This window comes from Salmo trutta, chromosome 8 (assembly GCF_901001165.1).
Source record: "Salmo trutta chromosome 8, fSalTru1.1, whole genome shotgun sequence".
NCBI lineage: Eukaryota > Metazoa > Chordata > Actinopteri > Salmoniformes > Salmonidae > Salmo > Salmo trutta.
Window position 1 is genome coordinate 26,161,566 of NC_042964.1, and position 14,867 is coordinate 26,176,432.

At 42.9% G+C, this 14,867-nt stretch overlaps 1 protein-coding gene across 1 annotated transcript; it reads left to right on the top strand.

The window, feature by feature from the left end:
• The first annotated feature begins 496 nt into the window (after positions 1-496).
• gpr185b (G protein-coupled receptor 185 b) lies at positions 497-9,467 on the top strand. The gene is made up of 4 exons (XM_029760671.1): positions 497-662; positions 7,802-8,001; positions 8,138-8,424; positions 8,648-9,467. Exons 2-4 carry the CDS (start codon positions 7,804-7,806, stop codon positions 9,231-9,233), a joined length of 1,071 nt encoding a protein of 356 aa, XP_029616531.1. The 5' UTR covers positions 497-662; positions 7,802-7,803; the 3' UTR covers positions 9,234-9,467.
• Positions 9,468-14,867: the final 5,400 nt, after the last annotated feature.

The following is a 14,867-nucleotide window of genomic DNA, read 5'->3' on the forward strand; positions in this document are numbered from 1 at the left end:
ACAAAAGGTGTGATAGTGTAATTGTGTTCCATGAGAGAGCAAGAGATTATTACTCATGTTTCCTATTCACAATGGCAATTAACTTAAATCTTCTTAAACTGAAGTTCCACACTTGATCTGAATGATCTCAATTGGGCTAGGATGAAAGGAAACGAGATGCAGGCCTACGTAGCGCGGTGAGCGTGTCTGTCTGCACATGCGAACGCACCGCATCGACCTTGTGTTTGTGTGTGAGTGTGTGCGCGCGCGCGTTCACGTGCGTGGGTACCGAACACAGAGATCCTATTCTACCTATCTAAACATGGAGTCGTGTTCTTTATGGAAACTGGAGAAACCGGATTTCATTATCAATATTCAGTCCATGATTCACAGAACCCATCGACACAGCGTGACCTTAGTGAGCTTCTGACGTCACCAAGTGAGAATCGTCGTCAACGTGTCCATGCAGAGAGTGGTGCGCATAGTAGGCTATGCACGGCTGGAGGAGAGCGGTAAGTGGCAGAGGTGGTTACACTGCTTACAGCGTTGAAGCAATGCTAACGAAAGGATAGCGTCAGATGACTGCAGCGCGCTCCTCAAGTACTACTCTACAGAAAGGAAAATCTAGATTTTTATTTCTTATATCCAGCGGCGTAAAAGAGGAAAAAGGACATAAAAAACTAGTAATTGTATTTATTTTTTCTTCTTCTCTGTCTCTCTGTCTTTGTGGCGTTGTCTCTCCTCTCTCCTTCCCCATCATCTCTCTCTCTCTCTCTCTCTCTCTCTCTTTCTCTCTCACTCTCTCTCTCTCTCTCTCTCTCTCTCTCCCTTGCTCAACAGTCACGGACTGCGCTGGGGGGAAAGGCAATGCAGTTGAATGAAACTGGGGTATTGTTCGTGGTGGGAGATGCGCATATGGAATGATGCTGTCTTTAGCGTACAGATGCATATGTTGTTTATTAATAAATAGTTTGTTGACAATTAAAAAAACAATAACAGAAAACAAAAGATTTATAAATAGAAACAATGAAATGGAAATTGCTTCGCGGGTTTAGTGACCTTCTCAGTCCTTTGCAGTGTGTCGGTGTGTACTGCATGTGTGTGCATGTGCGTGTGTATCCCTATGTGCGCGTGCGTGTGCTTAGTAGACAGGGAGGGAGTGAGGGAAAGGAGGGAGGGTTAGAGAGGAGAGGATACATTTGTGAATGGAGCTTGCTGGCTGTGCGCGCGCTGGCAGAGTTAAAATTAGCTCTGTGTTTTTTTTTGTCTGCGCAGCGTGTCAGTCAGACTAGAATCAAAACGATCTCGCAGATTTTAAACGTTTTTTTCTAAAAATAGAATAAATCACTGCAAGGTGATAGCTCCAAGCCTAATCCGGAGGCTCTCTTTCTGTCCCATATTTCTGGTAAGAATATCTTATATGGATGTGTTTTTTTCTATTCTATTTGGACATGTTTTAGATGTCGATGCAGCTGCAATGGGGATTAGGTTAATACTGTTTTTTTTTAGGTTATTTCTGTTCCATTCAAGGAGGAACAAAAGGAAAACAATTTCATGGTAAAACTATGCGGTATGTAGAAAAGCCATACAAGGATGCATGTTTAAACTACCAGGCAACATCTTGTGTTGTGTAATGTATGTGTAAGTGTCTCCAGCATATGGACTGAATAACGTATATTTATGCATTAAGCATATGATCTGTATGTTTGCAACATGAATGTGGTATTACAAGGAAACATGCATTTAGTGTTGTGTTGTAATGTGTGTTAAATGTGTTACAGTAGGCTATATACACTCACTCGCCAGTTTATTAGGTATACCCATCTAGTACCGGGTCGGACCCCCCTTTGCCTCCAGAACAGCCTGTATTCTTGGGGCATCCTACAATGTGTTGGAATGTTGGTCCATGCTGATGCGATGGCATCACGCAGTTGATTCAGATTGGACACCGGTACGTTCATGCTGCAAACAGCCCATTCCAGCTCATCCAAAAGATGCTCTATTTGGTTGAGGTCTGGGGACTGCGCGAGCCACTCAAGTAAACTGAACTTGGCATTGTTTTTCCTCTCCTCAATTGTCCAGTATTGTTGATTGCGTGCCCACTGGAGCTGCTTCTTCTTGTTTTTGGCCGATAGGAGTGGAACCCGGTGTGGTTGTCTGCTGCAATAGCCCATCCATAGCAAGTTTCGACGAGTTGCCGTTCTGCACTTCACTGTTGTACTGTGCCATTATTTGTCTGTTTGTGGTCTGCCTGTTAGCGTGCAAGATTCTTGCCATTCTCCTTCGACCTCTGTCATCAGCCCATAGAACTTTTTTTGTTTGTTGCACCATTCTCTGTAAAAAGCCCAGGAGGTTGGCCATTTATGAGACACTGGATCCGGAGCGCCTGGCACCGACGATCATACCATGCTCAAAGTTGCATAGGTCACTTGTTTTGCCCCTTCTAACGTTCAATTGAACAGTAACTGAATGCCTTGATGCCTGTCTGCCTGCTTTATTTAACAAGCCACAGCCACATATAGGATCTGATCTGTATATAGGGTATATTATGGTGGTTATTATTATGGTGGTTTTACAAAGAGGCATGCATATTGTGCTTTGTTGTAATGTCTATTTATGTGTCACTAGCAGTTGGCTATATAGACAGTATATATGTGCTGCAGGCTGTAGAGCATATCATATTAATCTATACATATTGTGTTGTGTAATGTGTTATTAGCAGTAGGCTATACATATAAGCCACCTATCATAAGGTGAATGCACCAATTTGTAAGTCGCTCTGGATAAGAGCGTCTGCTAAATGACTTAAATGTAAATGTTAAATGTCTAGCCCGGCTGATGTGTAGGGGTCCAGATGTTGCAGCTCTTTCAGAAAATCAGCTATCTGGATTTAGGTGAAGGAGAAATGGGGGAGGCTTGGGCAAGTTGCTGTGGGGAGTGCAGGGCTGTTGACCGGGATAGGGGTAACCAGGTGGAAAGCATGGCCAGCCGTAGAGAAACGCTTGTTGAAATTCTCAATTATCGTGGATTTATCGGCGGTGACAGTGTTTCCTAGCCTCAGTGCAGTGGGCAGCTGGGAGGAGTTGCTCTTATTCTCCATGGACTTTACAGTGTCCCAGAACTTTTTGGAGTTTGTGCTACAGGATGCAAATTTCTGTTTGAAAAAGCTAGCCTTTGCTTTCCTAACTGCCTGTGTATATTGGTTCCTAACTTCCCTGAAAGTTGCATATCGCGGGGGCTATTTGATGCTAATGCAGTATGCCACAGGATCTTTTTGTGCTGGTCAAGGCCAGTCTGGTCTGGAGTGAAGCAAGGGCTATATCTGTTCATGGTCCTCCATTTTTTGAATGGGGCATGCTTATTTAAGATGGTGAGGAAAGCACTTTGAAAGAATAACCATGTATCCTCTACTGACGGAATGAGGTCAATATCCTTCCAGGATACCCGGGCCAGGTTGATTAGAAAGGCCTGCTCGCTGAAGTGTTTTAGGGAGCGTTTGACAGTGATGAGGGGTGGTCGTTTGACCGCAGACCCATTACGAATGCAGGCAATGAGGCAGTGATCGCTAAGATCCTGGATGAAGACAGCAGAGGTGTATTTGGAGGGCAGGTTGGTTAGGATGATATCTATGAGGGTGCCCATGTTTACAGATTTGGGGTTGTACATGGTAGGTTCATTGATCATTTGTGTGAGATTGAGGGCATCAAGCTTAGATTGTAGGATGGCCAGGGTGTTAAGCATGTCCCAGTTTCGGTCACCTAACAGCACAAGCTCTGAAGATAGATGGGGGGCAATCAGTTCACATATGGTATCCAGAGCACAGCTGGGGGCAGAGGGTGGTCTATAGCAGGCGGCAACGGTGAGAGACTTGTTTTTAGAGAGGTGGATTTTTGGCCTTGTGTTTTAGGTTATTGACCTGCTGAAAGCTGAAATCATCTCAGTGTCTGGTGGAAAGCAGACTGAACCAGGTTTTCCTCTAGGATTTTGCCTGTGCTTAGCTCCATTCCATTTATTTTTTATCTTGAAAAACTCCCCAGTCCTTATCGATTACAAGCATATCCATAACATGATTCAGCTACCACTATGCTTGAAAATATGGAGAGTGGTACTCTGTAATATGTTGTATTGGATTTGTCCCAAACATAACACTTTGTATTGAGTACAAAAAGTTGATTGCTTTGCCACATTTTTTGTAGTATTACTTTAGTACCTTGTTGCAAACACGATGCGTGTTTTGATATATTTTGGGTGAATAAGTTGGGTGAATTTTGACAGAGCTGGTGTAACTGAATCAGGATTGTAGGCATCATTGCTCGCACACGCTTTTTCAATTCTGCCAACAAATTTTCTATAGGATTGAGGTCAGGGCTTTGTGATGGCCACTCCAATACCTTGACTTTGTTGTCCTTAAGCCATTTTGCCACAACTTTCGAAGTATGCTTGGGGTCATTGTCCATTTGGAAGACCCATTTGCGACAAAGCTTTAACTTCCTGACTGATGTCTTGAGATGTTGCATCAATATTTCCACATATTTTTCCTACCTCATGATGCCATCTATTTTGTGAAGTGCACAAGTCCCTTCTGCAGCAAAGCACCCCCACAACATGATGCTGCCACCCCCGTGCATTTACGGTTGGGATGGTGTTCTTCGGCTTGCAAGCCTCCCCCATTTTCCTCCAAACATAACGATGGTCATTATGGCCAAACAGTTCTATTTTTGTATGATTTTGTATGAAAAGAACAATCTTTGTCCCCATGTGCAGTTGTAAACCGCAGTCTGGCTTTTTTATGGCGGTTTTGGAGCAGTGCTGAACGGCCTTCCTTGCTGAACAGCCTTTCAGGTTATGTCGATATAGGACTCGTTTTACTGTGGATATAGATACTTTTGTACCTGTTTCCTCCAGCATCTTCACAAGGTCTTTTTCTGTTGTTCTGGGATTGATTTGCACTTTTCGCACCAAAGTACATTCATCTCTACGAGACAGAATGTGTCTCTTTCCTGAGCGGTATGACGGCTGCGTGGTCTAATGGTGTTTATACTTGCATACTATTGTTTGTACAGATGAACATGGTACCTTCAGGCATTTCGAAATTGCTCCCAAGGATGAACCAGACTTGTGGAGTTCTTCCATTTTTTTCTGAGGTCTTGGCTAATTTCTTTTGATTTTCACATGATGTCATGCAAAGAGACACTGAATTTGAAGGTAGGTCTTGAAATCCATCCACAGGTACAACTCCAATTGACTCACATGACGTCAATTAGCCTATCAGAAGCTTATAAAGCCATGCCATCATTTTCTGGAATTTTCCAAGCTGTTTAAAGGCACAGTCAACTTAGTGTATGTAAACTTCTGACCAACTGGAATTGTGATACAGTGAATTATAAGTGAAATAATCTGTCTGTAAACAATTGTTGGAAAAATGACTTGTGTCATGCACAAAGTAGATGTCCTAACCGACTTGCCAAAACTATAGTTTGTTAACAAGAACTTTGTGGAGTGGTTGAAAAACGAGTTTTAATGACTCCAACCTAAGTGTATGTAAATTTCTGACTTCAACTGTAAATAATGTGCATGAAATGCTAGATAGTGTATGGGATGTAAACAGAGAGGTCTACTTTCTTGGGGATATGAATATTGACTGATTTTCATCAAGCTGTCCACTCAAGAGAACACTTCTCACTGTAATCAGCGCCTGCAATCTGGTTCAGGTTATTAATCAACCTACCAGTGTGTTTACAAACACAACAGGAACAAGATCATCCACATGTATTGATCGCACTTTGACTAATACTCTAGAGCTCTGTTCTAAAGCTGTATCCATATGCATTGGATGCAGTGATCACAATATAGAGGCTACTGTATATCTAGGAGAACGAAGGTTCCAGAAGCTGGGCCTAAAATAGTGTATAAGAGATCATACAAACGTTTTTGCTGTGACTCTTATGTGAGTGATATAAAACATATTTGCTGGTTTGATGTGATTAATAAGGAGCATCCAACCGCTGCACTTGATAAATTCATGAAATTGCTTCTTCCTATTATAGATAAACATGCACCTGTTAAGAAACTGGCTGTCAGAACTGTTAAGGCTCCACAGATTGATGGAGTTGAAAAATTGAATGGTTGAAAGAGATGGGAAAAATGTGTGGCTATTAAGTCTGGCTGCTGACTGCAAATTGAGCAATTATGTGACTAAACAAATTTTTTTGGGGGCATATTTTAACTGAAATTATGTACTGTATGCTGATGATTCAACCAAATACATGTCAGCAACCACAGCTAATGAATTCACTGAAACCCTTAACAAGGAGTTGTAGTCAGTTTTGGAAAAGGTGGCCAGTAATTAACTGGTCCTAAACATCTCTAAAAGCAAGCGCATTGTATTTGGTACAAATCATTCCCTAAGCTCTTGACCTCAGCTGAATCTGGAAATGAATGGTGTGGCTGTTGAACAAGTTGAGGTGACTAAATTACTTGCTTAGATTGTAAACTGTCATGGTCAAAACAAATATTGTGCATTTAGAAAGTATTCAGACCCCTTCACTTTTTCCACATTTTGCAACGATAAAGCCTTATTCTAAAATTGATTAAATGGTTTATTTTCCTCATCAATCTACACACAATACCCCATAATGACAAAGCAAAAACAGGTTTTTAGAAATGTTTGCACATTTATTCAAAATAAATAACAGAAATGTCACATTTACATACCCTTTGGTATGAGACTCAAAATTGAGCTCAGGTGCATCCTGTTTCCATTGAGATGTTTCTACAACTTAATTGGAGTCTACTTGTGGTAAATTGAATTGATTGGACATGATTTGGAAAGGCACACACCTGTCTCTATAAGGTCCCACAGTTGACAGTTCATGTCAGAGCAAAAACCAAGCCATGAGGTTGAAGGAATTGTCCGAAGAGCTCCGAGACAGGATTGTGCCGAGGCACAGATCTGGGGAAGGGTACCAAAAAATCTCTGCAGCATTGAAGGTCCCAAAGAACACAGTGGCTTTGATCATTCTTAAATGGAAGAAGTTTGGAACCACCAAGACTCTTCCTAGAGTTGGCCGCCCAGCCAAACTGAGCAATCGGTTCACCTTCCAACAGGACAACAACCTTAAGCACACAACATCTGCTCTTTCCATGACATAGACTGACCAGGTGAAAGCTTTGATCCCTTTTTGATCACCTTTTAAATCCACTTCAATCAGTGTAGATGAAGGGGGGGAGACAGGTTAAAGAATACTTTTTAAGCCTTGAGACAATTGAGACATGGATTGTGTCTGTGTGGCAAGACAAAAAGATTGAAGTGCCTTTGAAAGGGGTATGGTAGTAGGAACAGGGGAATTCACTATTAGGAAGGTGTTCCTAATATTTGTTTTACTCAGTGTATATATTATTTGAGTCAGGCGCTTTTGTTTCCAATGTTGATTGGATGGATGGATGATCTCTTCTTGTTTTTATTTGAGAAGTGACTTTATTCCTCTGTAGTAATGGACACCTCTGACTGACTCACTCACACTCTCCCTCTCCTCCTCAACCTGAATCCCTTAATCCTCTTCCCCTCCTCATCCATCCTTCCTCTCTGCCCCAACTCTCACCCATCCCCCCTCTCTCCCCCCTGGACTCCTTTCTCCCTCTCCTCTCCCTCTGTAGAATAATGTACTACAGTAACCATTATGCTCTGTATTCTGTATCTGGTTTTATCTTATTAAAGATGTTCCTGAAGCTTACACTATGGTGTCCCGTCTCCTTATTAATACAGCCTACTCTCTCCCTTCTTCTTCTTTTTCTTCACCCCCCACTTCTTCCCTTCATCCAGTTATGATCCTCTCCCTAGCTGCAGCCATGAGCAGTGGTGGCCTTCCCCAGAACACTACTTCCTCTGCAACCTTTAACCCCTCATCCCTGGACCCCTGGCTTGACCCTTACCCTGACCTCCCTGGGGTCAACTCCTCCTCCACAGTCCCCGTCCGCACCTCCACATCTGACCTTGACCTACGACCTCTGACCTCACCCCAGGTTAGTCATGATGTCATCAAGTTTTGTGAACATAAACGTACTAGTTGATTTTATAGCTTTTAAAAAATGTTGCTGACTATGTTAAGTAACTTTGGGTATTTTGAAAACATATTACTATTATTGTTGTCATAAACAGGATGTCAGCCCATGGGACGTGGCATTATGTGTCACAGGAACCCTCATCTCCTGTGAGAATGCTCTGGTCATTGCTGTCCTGTTCTACACGCCGACCCTTCGAGCTCCTATGTTCATTCTGATTGGTTCGCTGGCGTTCGCCGACCTCCTGGCGGGTCTCGGACTCATCCTAAACTTTGTCTTCATCTATCTGGTCAAGGGAGAGGTCGTGACCTTGATTTCCACGGGGATACTTATTGTGGCGTTCTCTGCGTCCATTTTGAATATCCTGGCGATCACTGTGGACAGGTATGGTGACATTGTACTTCTCTCTATGTTGTATTTCTGATTACTATAATTGCAGCGATGCAACTATGTACTGTAATTCTGAGTGTATCAGTTCTCACTAAGATTGAAAACATGGACTGGACTAAAGTAATCAGTTATCAGTATGAGTTAAACATGTTTTGGAATAGTGAGTGTGCCAGTGAAAACATGGACTGGACTGACAGTAATGTTCACTTCATTACAGGTACCTGTCGCTGTACAACGCGTTGACCTATCACACCGAACGGACTGTCCTCTTCACGTACCTGGTAATAGGGCTCATCTGGTTGGTCGGTCTGATCCTTGGAGTCCTCCCTGCCCTCGGCTGGAACTGTCTAGACGACGAAACGACATGTAGCGTCTGCCGACCAGTCACGAAATCCAACGCCGTTGCACTCGCCAGCTTCTTCCTATTGGTCTTCGCAGTCATGATGCAACTCTACCTACAGATCTGTAGGATTGCATTCCGACATGCTCAGCAAATCGCAGTCCAACATCAATTCATCGCTATTTCCACGACCAAAGGAGTCCAGACACTCTCTGTGATTCTCTGCGCTTTCGCTATGTGTTGGTTGCCGTTCGCAATGTATTCTATAGTGGCGGACTCGAGTTATCCTATAATATATACATACGCCACTGTGCTGCCGGCGGCGTGTAATTCAGTTCTAAATCCAATTATATACGCTTTCAGGAACCCGGATATACAGAAGGGGTTGTGGTTGGCGTGCTGTGGGTGTGTCCCATCAAATTTGAGTCTCAGACCGAGGGTGAGGACCTCCAGTGATGTATAGGGAACCTGAACATACAGAAAGCTTGATTAACTGGCCCAGAGCGTGTGGAGGACGTTGCCAGGCCAGGCCAACGGCGAGATGGGAATGTCGATCCCCGGAGAAGGGTTTCTGGCTGCGACCCTTCCAATCTCTCCCTCCCACCATACATCCAGTGATGTAGAGGTAGGGGTGTTTGGGTCGTCAGAGGAAGGGAATCCCCCCTCCTCCCCCCTTTCTCTAGGTGTGTGTTGACGTCAAGGCAAGATGGCACCCCTCCTCGAACCTCTGACGATGTATAGGTTTGGGGTGTGGTGAGGTCAAGGTTCAAAGGTGACCAACAAAGCAAGGTCGACCCCCTCTTAGGACCTCCAACCTCCAACAATGTATAGGTTTGGGGTACGGTGACGTCAGAACAGGGTGGCAAGGAGAAATGTGACCCAGTCCACACCTCACCTGCCTAGGGCTGAGACCAGTGTTGGGTGGCGGGTGTGGCTCCCCCTAGTCATACGTTGAGGAGGCATGGACTGGACTGAGAAGGTCTGGGATGCATTACCCTGGGCCTAGCCCTAACCAAGCCCACTGGATAGAGATGGTAGTAGTGGACTGTGACTGTGTGTGGGGCTAAGATGAAACACTTATAGGCCTCTACAATGCTTCTAGCTCAGAAGGTGAGCATGAGTAGTAGAGAGCCTAGTAGGAGTTGGTTGGAAGATAAGGAGTCTTCATAAACACAAGATGAGCTAACTCAGTTATGATGAGCAAACTAGCCAACTATGGTAATGTGTGTTAGGTTAGGGTACTACAACCTTGAGGTTTTCAGTGAGGTGTCATTTGAGAGCTTCTTTAAAGCTAGACTGCTTAGTTGCTACATCCATTTTTGGGCTTAACAAATTACTGATATATACCCATTGGTTATTGAAGAATAGAACTTATAAATGCCTCATGAGCATGTATCAACTGTCATACATTGTCATTGTTTTATTTAAGGATTCTAGCTTTAAACTATCCTGCTTAAACTGTCATGCCCCAAGGATCGTGTTGCAAATTATGACTATAACCGGCATTAGAGCACCAATAACAATTTAGAACCAAAATAATAAGTTAGAACCAAGTCACAAGGCTACACAAACAAGCAAACAAAGCCAATATGAAGTTTGATTCATGTTTAACCTTAATAAAGAAAAAACATACATTTTTAGAAAAGCCCAACATTTTAAAACATTCCCTTGTTCCCCATTGCTATCAACACAAAACAAACCATTAAACAAACCTACATTCAGGAGGTATAAAAATAGAATAACAGTACTAGAATTCCTAGAAATCTAAATTTTCTATGGTTATTATCATGGCGAGAAATGCATCTAAAACATTCGAAACCCGTTTCAGCACCATGGACTTCGCCTAGCAAATCAAGCCACTATCACCAAGCACCGAGATCTAATTTCAGCACCATGGATAGCGACCGGGGAGCCAACGCTCATAGTCCCTACTAGCCACTGATGTAAGGTCAGTTTTGTGTTTTCCCATTTATTGGTTAAAGTTAGAATTCAGGAAGTGTAATCTGATCCTCGATTCATGTCTAAGCCAAGGGATATTCTACCCTTGGAGCCAGCTATTCAGACCATTGTTTTCACACAGCCCATATGTTGTAGGGTTTAATAATGCATTATAAAACAGCCCTGGCGTTGAGAGAAAGAGGGAGCACAGGCCCATGATTTTTAGATTAACAGGATCTTCCCAGGCAGACAGAGAGAGAGAGAGATGACAATATGTGTGTGTCACAGCCGACGGCTCATGTTCGCAGGAGCTTTGGTCGGGTTCCGTAATGACGTGATGGGTTCTACCATTCTAAATGTTGCGACGGATTCTAAATGATAGCAGATGTAGATGACCGTTGGAGATATGTTTGTCTGTCATATCTATCAGTTAGCTTAATAGAATAGTGTGACATGCAATCATAACAATTAATATACATCTGAATGAAATGTATTATTTGATATCATTAATGGAGTTAAATTTGAATTTAAACTAGGCCTATTGAAAACTTAGTATATGTAGGTTTAAAACCCTTGATTCAGGCAGACAAGTTAAACAATAGTGATTGATCAACATCCATCTGTCAACTGACAATGTAAACAGTATATTGATTATTCATCATGTCAGATGAACAGACATCGATCCAAATCCGATAGGGTGTCTATCAATAAGATGGCGATGCATGGACGACAGAGCACTAGACAACAACAGAACACCAGAACATTTCCTGAAACACAAAACCAACATTCTGTTACATAGGCTCTAGGTTCCATATTCATAATGTTATTGGCCTATATACACCCCTCATTTCCCCTCTCCATATCTAGGTCTCTACACAAGTTTCAAATCACATGCTCCCTCTCGGCTCTGCAGCTCTGGATGTCTGCAATAGAGGGAAGCTGACGTGTCATAGCCAGCCTCGGGAAGGATCAATGGTGCAGCGGGTTAATAACGACCAAGATACACTATACAAGATGTAACTCGCCTAGCCACGCTAGCTTCACCCTGATGTGGGTGCTAACAAGCTAGCAAGCATGCTCGGTAGTGCTAGGTATCAACAGCCATTGTCACCCAATCCAGTAGGGGCCGGAAGTTACAGTGAGCTGGAAGCGGGGTCACTCACGCCGCAATGTGGCGGAGGATTTGCATCAAGTTTAGCTTTCCCCATCTTTAGTCCCGCCCTGTGCTCAACGGTCCCCCGGTTCACTTTGATAGGTGAGGCGGTAGGATAATGTGATCCGTGTTCACACATCGATAGTTTCTCACACACACACACACACACACACACACACTATACTGAGGTTAGTTTCTCATGAAAGGGTAGCTTGTAGTTGTAGGCTAACCCACTGATATACATAGGCCCTTAGTGATGGTGATAGCGGTGTGGTAAGATTGTAGGTTAGTAATACTGTGTCATAATACCTTGAAATGGCTTCCTTTCATTGTCGCCTTTCCTACACAACCTCGGATAGGTGAAAGTCAATGGATAGGTGGTTAGTAAGGAGAGGAGACGGAGAGGAAGCGAATTAAGACTATTAAGATGTAGCCCAAACTGTAAAGAAACCAGATGTCCTTCTCCCTCCATGACTTCTGATACTGGAGCTTATGTGAAAAGACTTGCTACATTAAGGTGAAGAGACAAGGAGAGGAAGCAAATTAATACTATTAGGATGTAGCCCCTAACTCCAAATTAAACAGAAATCGAGATGACACTTTCTTAAAAGTCTTTCTGATTAGCAAACATGTTTGTTTGTCATCTCACAACTACGATTTTGCAACTGTATCCACTGTACTGTAAAAACAACAACAATTGTAAAAGACTACTGTGGCCTGTGAGATGTGCCAGCCATTGGGTCTCTCTATAGGTCAATGGAGAGCTGGCTGTATTATGAGGGTAAGAGTTTAGCCTATAGAGCATGGTGTTTAAAAATTACTAAATGAAGGCAAATTGTACTGAAAGATTTGTATATTGTCAATGAGTCACCGTCACTATTCAAGTGTATTACACGATTCAACGCTTTTACTAAAAAGAAAACGTATCAAAACAAATAACAAAAATATAACAAACAACTCTCAAAATGGCACACATACAGGACTAGAGAACTTCTTTATAAAATGATAATGGAATTTTTCTACATTGTAAAGTGGTGTTTTTTTATATTGTTTTCTATTCAGCGGGATTGACGACCAAAAACAATCACATGCTTTCGCGGTTAGCCTGTGTCCCAAATTGCACCCTATTCCTTATGCACTTTTGACCAGAGCTGTAAAGTAGTGCACTGCTAGCTACAATCGAGAGAGTGTTAACTGGACCTAATGGCAGAGAGAATCCATTCAAATCAAACTCTCACTACCTTAAACTTTCAACAATCAAAAATACATAAATATTGGTTAGCATATATCAACAAAAAACATAAGTTTTGACCACCATATGACTGATTATAAATCAAGATATGTATAACCTGCTTGTGTCAGCCTTTAAATGCACAAGACAACAGATGTATATTGGGGTCTGCTGTGTACTCCTCTCTCGGGGTGTATTAACTAAGAACTAAACAGAACCAAACGGAAGCAGAAGCAAACGGGGAGAGACCAACTTTAATTTGTTTTTGTTGCAAGACATTTTACCGTTTCTGATTAATGAATACACCCCTGGTCACTCTCTGATGGAAACGTGTGTAACCACTGTGGTGAACACTCAAAACTCTGTGTTCTTATGTGAGGTGCGTCCTCTGATGTCATTGAATCCCATTTGTGAATATACCACTCTGTCATGCCTGTAGAACGGGGGTGGGACTACCTAGCACCGTGTGTGTGTGTGTGTCTGTCACTCCCTGGTTCATATTGCTAATACTGTATTGTAATGTGATGAAACAAAAAACAGACACTGTAAACAGGAGATGGTCAGGCTCCTTTCCTGGAGGGCTGCATCACACCTGTGGCCTGTTCATTTGAGCACGCAACGGAAGACGTTATAAAACCCTTTGCAAAAGAAAATGAAAGTGTTTCTTGTTGGAAAAGTCCAGGCAGTTCCTTCTAGTTTCAGTCCATTTTCTTCCATTTGGTACCTAATGATCACGACCCAGCTGATCCTCATCCTTGACTTTAAATTAGTGTCTTTATTTACACATGGGAAACCATGTGTGAGCACTTTATAGCCAATCAGTGATGCTAATTTGTTAATTGGTCAATTAACTGAGGAATGAAAACTACAGCAGACACTGTGGCCCTCCGGGATAAAAGCTTCACTCACTTATGCATAAACACATCAAGATGGGCCATACATACTGCTGTAGGCATACCTTTATAATCAAATCAAATTGTATTAGTCACATGCGCTGAATACAACAGGTGTAGACCTTACTGTGAAATGCTTACTTACGAGCCCCTAACAATGCAGTTAAAAAAAATACAGAAAAATAAGAAATAAAAGTAAAAAGTAATTAAAGAGCAGCAGTAAAATAACAATAGCGAGACTATATACAGGGTGGTATTGGTACAGAGTCAATGTGCACCGGTAGTTAATATAGGTAGAGTTATTAAAGTGACTATGCATAGATAATAACAGAGAATAGCAACGGTGTAAGGGGGGGGGGGGCAATGCAAATAATCTGGGTAGCCATTTGAGCCATAGATGTTCAGGAGTCTTACGGCTTGGGGGTAGAAGCTGTTTAGAAGCCTCTTGGACCTAGACTTGGCGCTCCGGTACCGCTTGCCGTGCAGTAGCAGAGAAAACAGTCTATGACTAGGGTGGCTGGAGTCTTTGACACTTTTTAGGGCCTTCCTCTGACACCGCCTGGTATAGAGGTCCCGGATGGCAGGAAGCTTGGCCCCATGGATGTACTGGGCCGTTTGTACTACCCTCTGTAGTGCCTTTCGGTCGGAGGCCGAGCAGTTGCCATACCAGGCAGTGATGCAACCAGTCAGGATACTCTCGATGGTGCAGCTGTAGAACCTGTTGAGGATCTGAGGACTCATGCCAAATCTTTTCAGTCTCCTGAGGGGGAATAGGTTTTGGCGTGCCCTCTTCACGACTGTCTTGGTGTTATTGGACCATGTTAGTTTGTTGTTGATGTGGAAACCAAGGAACTTGAAGCTCTCAACCTGCTACACTGCAGC

Excerpts from the sequence above, each read along its gene's own strand:
- gpr185b (XM_029760671.1), top strand. The coding sequence starts at position 7,804 with ATGATCCTCTCCCTAGCTGCAGCCATGAGCAGTGGTGGCCTTCCCCAG. Across the intron at positions 8,002-8,137 it reads GACCTCTGACCTCACCCCAG|GATGTCAGCCCATGGGACGT; the intron begins GTTAGTCATGAT and ends TGTCATAAACAG. Across the intron at positions 8,425-8,647 it reads CTGGCGATCACTGTGGACAG|GTACCTGTCGCTGTACAACG; the intron begins GTATGGTGACAT and ends ACTTCATTACAG.